Genomic DNA, 6,741 nt, shown 5'->3' on the forward strand with positions numbered 1-6,741 from the left:
TATTTTATCACATTATATAAACATTCCTGTAATCATATAAATACAGTTATTTAAAATATAGCGTCCGCTCGGAACCATTTTGAAGGGCGGCTTCTCGTGTTTCACGTCGAGCGGTTAATAGTGTTGCACACGAAGCGGAAGCGGAAGTGGAAGAATACCAAACCGCTGTCTTTTATACACACAGAGAACTAGACAGAGTGTAAAAGCCGTAAACACAGGACCATGACTTTATCCCCTGTGTAGGGAGTAGTGAGTTATTAGAGTCTTTGACAGGCAGCGTTTTAGAGGTGGGTTTTGTTGTTGTTGTTGTTGTTGTAGTTTTCTATATAAAAAAACATTTATTTAGTATATATGAGCTTTAAATTCTTATATTCTTCATAAACTCATAGGCAGGATTGTAGCTTGCACTGACTTGTATATGTAACTTATCTAGCTCAAGAGATACACACACACACACACACACACACACACACACACACACACACACACATATATATATATATATATGTATGTATATATATATATATATATATATATATATATATATATGCACTGCTCAAAAAAATGAAAGGAACATTTTTTAATCAGAGTATAGCATCAAGTCAGTTAAACTCCTGGGATATTGATCTGGTCAGTTCAGTAGCAGAGGGGGTTGTTAATCAGTTTCAGCTGCTTTGGTGTCAATGAAATGAACAACAGGTGCACTAGATGGGCAACAATGAGACGACCCCCAAAACAGGAATGGTTTTACAGGTGGAGGCCACTGACATTTTTTTCCCTACTCATCATTTCTGACTGTTTTTCACTGGTTTTGCATTTGGCTAGGGTCAGTGTCGCTACTGGTAGCATGAGGCGATACCTGGACCCTACAGAGGTTGCACAGGCAGTCCAACTCCTCCAGGATGGCACATCAATACGTGCCGTTGCCAGAAGGTTTGCTGTGTCTCCCAGCACAGTCTCCAGAGCATGGGGGAGATTCCAGGAGACAGGCAGTTACTCTAGGAGAGCTGGACAGGGCCGTAGAAGGTCCTTAACCCATCAGCAGGACCGGTATCTGCTCCTTTGTGCAAGGAGGAACAGGATGAGCACTGCCAGAGCCCTACAAAATGACCTCCAGCAGGCCACTGGTGTGAATGTCTCTGACCAAACAATCAGAAACAGACTTCATGAGGGTGGCTTGAGGGCCCGACGTCCTCTAGTGGGCCCTGTGCTCACTGCCCGGCACCGTGGAGCACGATTGGCATTTGCCATTGAACACCAGAATTGGCAGGTCTGCCACTGGCACCCTGTGCTTTTCACAGATGAGAGCAGGTTCACCCTGAGCACATGTGACAGACATGAAAGAGTCTGGAGAGCATCGTTCTCTAACAACGTTCAGCATGACCGGTTTGGTGGTGGGTCAGTGATGGTCTGGGGAGGCATATCCATGGAGGGACGCACAGACCTCTACAGGCTAGACAATGGCACCCTGACTGCCATTAGGTATCGGGACGAAATCCTTGGACCCATTGTCAGACCCTACGCTGGTGCAGTGGGTCCTGGGTTCCTCCTGGTGCACGACAATGCCCAGCCTCATGTGGCGAGAGTATGCAGGCAGTTCCTGGAGGATGAAGGAATTGATACCATCGAATGGCCCCCACGCTCGCCTGACCTAAATCCAATAGAACACCTCTGGGACATTATGCTTCGGTCCATCCGACGCCGCCAGGTTGCACTTCGGACTGTCCAGGAGCTCAGTGATGCCCTGGTCCAGATCTGGGAGGAAATACCCCAGGACACCATCCGTGGTCTCATTAGGAGCATGCCCCAGCGTTGTCAGGCATGCGTACAAGCACGTGGGGGCCATACAGACTACTGAGTACCATTTTGAGTTGCTGCAATGAAATTTCAACAAAATGGACTAGCCTGCTGCGTCTTTTTTTACACTAATGAACATTTTGGGAAATTCAGTCATAAAATTCTTCTAATCAGGGACAGGAATGAACATGTGAAATATCACACGCTGAGAAAAACCCTGATTTTTAGGAATATACTGTGTACTAAAGTGTTTCCACTCCACTCAGTGTGGTTTATGAGGTTTATAAAGGAAATTAAAGTGTGTATCATAATGACACGTGTACTGACGTTCATATCGAGAACCAAGCTTTTCAGGGATATAGTATGACTTGTATGTTGTGATTGTGAAGTGGGCGGAGCTTAAAACCATCAGAGTTGCTAAGTTTCAGGTAGCTCCAGAGGAGGAGAAGATGTGTTAGAGGACATGTTGTTTATCCAAAAATCTGAAAAATTACTAAACTTGGTTCACCCTGTAGTATCTTGCTCTAAGGGTTTACAACAAAAATAATACAAATCTAAATGTTTCTGGATTTTTGACAGCTCTAGGCTCACTCCTAAATGGTCACGATGTATTTATTTACTATTCTTTATTATACAACAGTTAGTTCTGGTCCACTAATCTGATTGGACGAGCGGCATTCCGAGAGTGCTTTCATTTCCTATAACTGCACTTTGACTGTGCGTATCACTCCACTCGTCTGTGTTCACCAAATGAAATTCTGCTTCCTAGTTCCAAACATTTACTACAGTAGAGTTAGTGACATCATCAGCGGACATGGCAAAGTACACATTTTTCAGGAATATAACTTCTGACTTTAAATGTGAAAGCTTGTCAGATGAAAATGAAAAGGAAGAAGGGATGTTTCACGGGATGCATTTTAACGGGAATGCACAAATCATTATGAGCATTCATTATCATCATCATCATTATTATCATTATTATCATTATTATCATTATCAGTTTGAACCGACAGGTTATCAGTGAGCGTGGCTTCTTCAGGATCTATTTCCTCTGGTGGAGCAAAAATAAAATTTAGAGAACTGTTGTATAAAAGCAATATCATACTCTACACTAAGGTTAGGGTTAGGGGCAGGGCTATAAAATCAATTCATATTTTTCTGAATGTTTGATGACATCAAGTGTGATTAACCCTATAAGCTTTTTTTTTTTTTTTTTTTTTTCATTAGACAGTGCCAGTAGTTATTCTCCACTCTCATGGATTCCCTTGAAGACACCTTCGAGACGCTGTCAATCTCCAGACGCTTGCAGCCAGATGAGCCTTCATACATCCTGGACTTAACCCTTTCTCCTGCAGACCTCATCGCCGTGTCCTGCTCCAATCATGTTGTTCGCCTGCATGCCAAAGAGACCCTCAGAGTTCTGGGAGAATATCATGGCCACACAGGGGCTGTGTTCGGGGTTCGATTTTCTCCATCCTCGCCCGATCTGCTCTTCACCGGCTCTTCCGACGGGACGCTGCGATGCTGGGACGTGCGTCAGCCCGGTTCCTCGGCGGTCCGAGTGTTCAGGAGCGATCCGGATCACTCGTACTGTTCGTTCGACGTCAGCTGTAACGGCACGCTGGTGTGCGCCGGAACCGAGCAGCTGGGCGACGACAGCTTTCTGGTTTTCTGGGACTCCCGGACGACAGGAGGTGGAGCCAAACAGGAAGGGCTGCTGGGGGTGTACTCGGAGTCGCACAGTGATGACATCACAACCGTGCGCTTCCACACAAAGCAGGCGGATAGGCTGGCGTCGGGTTCCACAGACGGTCTGGTGAACGTGTTCGATTTGAGTTTGGGAGAAGAAGACGACGCCCTCGTCACCACGTGCAACTGTGACTCCTCTGCTAGCGCCCTCTGTTGGTCAGGTAGGCAGCCTAGAACAGCTCTGCATACTGTTTATACATTTTTTTATGTGCCTTGTTGCCTTCTCCACACAGTTAATTAATGATTATTGTTTACATGTCAGAATGAACCATGTGGCTTCATGTCAGACTCTGTAATTAGGCTGATTGTACATGTCTCATTGAGAAATCTTGAGTTTCTCCTCTTACGTCGTTGTGTTTCGTTCTGCTTGAGTGCTTGAGTAAGGCACTAAGGTGGAGAGAGGCATGTTAATCAAACATACTCATTAGTATATTAAGCCACGCCCATTGAGACTGTTATCAGTATTATATTCCTGCTTTGATTACTGAACTCAAATGGTCTTTCAGCACAATCCTGCCATATTACCATACTTAAAAGAGTAGTCAGTCATTTTTGTTAAAGGTTATTCATGTCGAAACAAATCCATCCTTTCCCTTCAGTGTTCCCTCCAAAGCCACGCCCATAAAACACATTCCTTGGCTGAAACGTCTAAATGCTAGTGCAGGAATGGGAGCTTTGTGAATTAACAGCCTCCTTGATCTGATTGTTTCAAATGTTGTTGGTGCACATGATAAGTTTTATTTCCCGTTTACAGATCCTGGAGCTCCACAGATAAGCTCAACACTCAAGTTTGGTATCATAGAAACATTTTACAATATTTTGCACGACGTTGACGCTATATTCACTCCGATCGGCTCCACTGGGAACATTTCACTATCCTATTCTGAAAGCACCATTGATGCTACAATTGTTGTTTGGCTTCTTTTTTAATAAATATGGTAATTTTAATATTCAGTTTGATGGTTTTCAAGTGAACTATATTCAGTATTTAAATTCTTTGACAATAATGATATAATGACGTAATGAGAGCATGGCATACCCTAATGAAAGGTTAGGTCGTTACTGGGATTGGTCATTTCAGTTGCAGGTCCAGTAGTGGAAGTGTCAGGGGCCTGGACATGTGTTAGATTGGACAGAAGGATGGAGAAATGTGTTTATATGTGAGAAAAATTCACCAAAATAATCTGATTTGGTTTTTAGGTAAAAATCAGGACCAGCTGCTGTGTTTGACTCACGACGAAGGCCTCCATCTGTGGGATTTGTCTCGGCTGGACAGCGACGACTCCTTCACGCTCTTCAGTTCATCCGACGCTCGAACCCTCATCTCTTTACCAGAGGAAACTCCTCTGGACTACTTTGTGGGCGGAACGTGGCTGGAGGAAGCAGATCGCCTGGTCGTGGTGGGCGGATCCCACAGTGGAGAGCTCCACCTGCTGGACTGCAGTGGCGGTGAACTGAAGCTGATGAAGTCACTGAGTGGCGGCCATTCATCCACGGTGAGGTGTTTCCAGTGGGACGCGGTGGGCGGGGCCTTGCTGACGGGCGGCGAGGACGGCCATCTGTTGCAGTGGAGGGCGGGAGCCGAGGAGATCAGTGTGGGGAAGAAAGACAACTTTAAAAGCGTCTCATCCATGCATCTTAAAGCAAAATCACACAGGAAGCAGGCACTGAAAAGAGAGAAAAAGCATACATTTTAATTTTCATCCTTTCTCTGGAACATTATAGTTTTAAAATATTGAACATGGACTATATTTTAATAAAACATTATATTGAAAATGGCTTTTTTTTTTTTACTTTATAATCGTTCCAGTGGTGTGTGCAAAAATCAACTATTTTTGTCAGCTATCAAAAACTTGTTGAGGTTTTTATACTTATTTAATCATACACTATGTAAACCTTAATGCTTAGTTTGCTTTGTTTTATTCAAATTGTTCTGATGCTCTATATTTTATTCCAGTGGTAACTCATGCACACAGTGTGTGTGTGTGTGTGTGTGTGTGTGTGTGTGTGTGTGCATGCACGATTTGAAGCACTACAACAAGAAACACTACTGCAGGATTATAAGTTGTTTATTAAGTAAACAATCAGCCATTTTTACCACACAGCTATAAAATACAACATCACCAAACAAATCATTCTAGCAAAGCGAGTGCACTAAAAGCAGTACAGCAAGAAATTTAAGAAAGTCCCTTTATATTTGTTTCTCATTTGTTAGAGAGAAACATCCAAATCACTGAATCTTTATTAAATTAACTTAAAAATTAAACTTGCCAACTGTACCTTCCAAAAACAAAGGACCTTTGCTGTGTACCTGGTTTGGTAGACTATAAATAGGTAACTATAAATGGATAAAAAGTATGTGCCATCCTTTAATGAATGAAAAATGTTAGAGTTGGTATAAGAGGAATAAAAGACGTGCTGTTACAGGAAAATAATCCTAATTCAGCTTTGTGTCATTGATTATTTTCCTATAACTGCATTCCCCCAATTGTTTTATTCCTCACCTATAAACTGTGGCATATGGAACTGATTTGGTAGTGTGTGTGTGTGTGTGTGTGTGTGTGTGTGTGTGTGAGAGAGAGAGAGAGAGAGAGTGTCTAAAGTTAAATACTTTTGTAGACACTTCTACCTGGTTGTAGTTGTCCAGTCACTGACTAGAGCTGTAATGTGTGTAATGCGTAGTGTGTGTTAGTCATCATGAGGCTCCTCATGAGCATCGATTTCAGATTGGAGTTGGCTGACTGATGACAAAAAACAAAACAAAACCAAACAAAACAAAAACAGAGGAGTCGTATGTGCGAGTCGACTCTCAATGACTCGCACACCTAAAAGAGTCGACTCCATCGAATCATATTGATACATATAAGATTCAATCCAGGCAAACTAGGAGAAAAAGGAGAGAAGAGACTCACTGTGTGTGTGAGTGTGAGTGAGAGAGTGAGTGAATGAGCTTCCCTTATCTAATATTTACTTGAGGAAGTGTGGAAGTATGAATCAAGTGAATCAAATGTATGGGATTCTTTAGAACAAAACCAAACCAAACCAAACAAAACAAATCGCGCCGCATTGTAATGAATCGTACACGGCTGGGGTTTGGCTTGGCCTCACTTCAAGTCTAACTTCATTCCTCATTTCAGTTTTTTCCACCTCTTTTTCCATCTCTCGCCGGTTGACAGCAGTGTTTTTTTTTTTTTC

General features: G+C 42.9%; 1 protein-coding gene across 2 annotated transcripts; it reads left to right on the forward strand.

Annotated features, from left to right (window-relative positions):
- The first annotated feature begins 118 nt into the window (after positions 1 to 118).
- Positions 119 to 5,519, forward strand: wdr89 (WD repeat domain 89). Of its 2 annotated transcripts, XM_053232226.1 has the most exons (4): positions 119 to 287; positions 826 to 2,095; positions 3,025 to 3,707; positions 4,747 to 5,519. In XM_053232226.1, the coding sequence occupies exons 3-4, from the start codon at positions 3,053 to 3,055 to the stop codon at positions 5,241 to 5,243; spliced, it is 1,152 nt and encodes a 383-aa protein (XP_053088201.1). In that variant the 5' UTR covers positions 119 to 287; positions 826 to 2,095; positions 3,025 to 3,052; the 3' UTR covers positions 5,244 to 5,519. The 2 variants fall into 2 exon arrangements, with proteins under 2 accessions (XP_053088201.1, XP_026795195.1); XM_026939394.3 differs by lacking the exon at positions 826 to 2,095 and having other exon boundaries at positions 4,747 to 5,506.
- The last annotated feature ends 1,222 nt before the right edge of the window (positions 5,520 to 6,741 follow it).

Source organism: Pangasianodon hypophthalmus, chromosome 3, assembly GCF_027358585.1.
Source record: "Pangasianodon hypophthalmus isolate fPanHyp1 chromosome 3, fPanHyp1.pri, whole genome shotgun sequence".
Taxonomy (NCBI): Eukaryota; Metazoa; Chordata; class Actinopteri; order Siluriformes; family Pangasiidae; genus Pangasianodon; species Pangasianodon hypophthalmus.

Excerpts from the sequence above, each read along its gene's own strand:
- wdr89 (XM_053232226.1), top strand. The coding sequence starts at position 3,053 with ATGGATTCCCTTGAAGACACCTTCGAGACGCTGTCAATCTCCAGACGC. Across the intron at positions 3,708-4,746 it reads TAGCGCCCTCTGTTGGTCAG|GTAAAAATCAGGACCAGCTG; the intron begins GTAGGCAGCCTA and ends TTTGGTTTTTAG.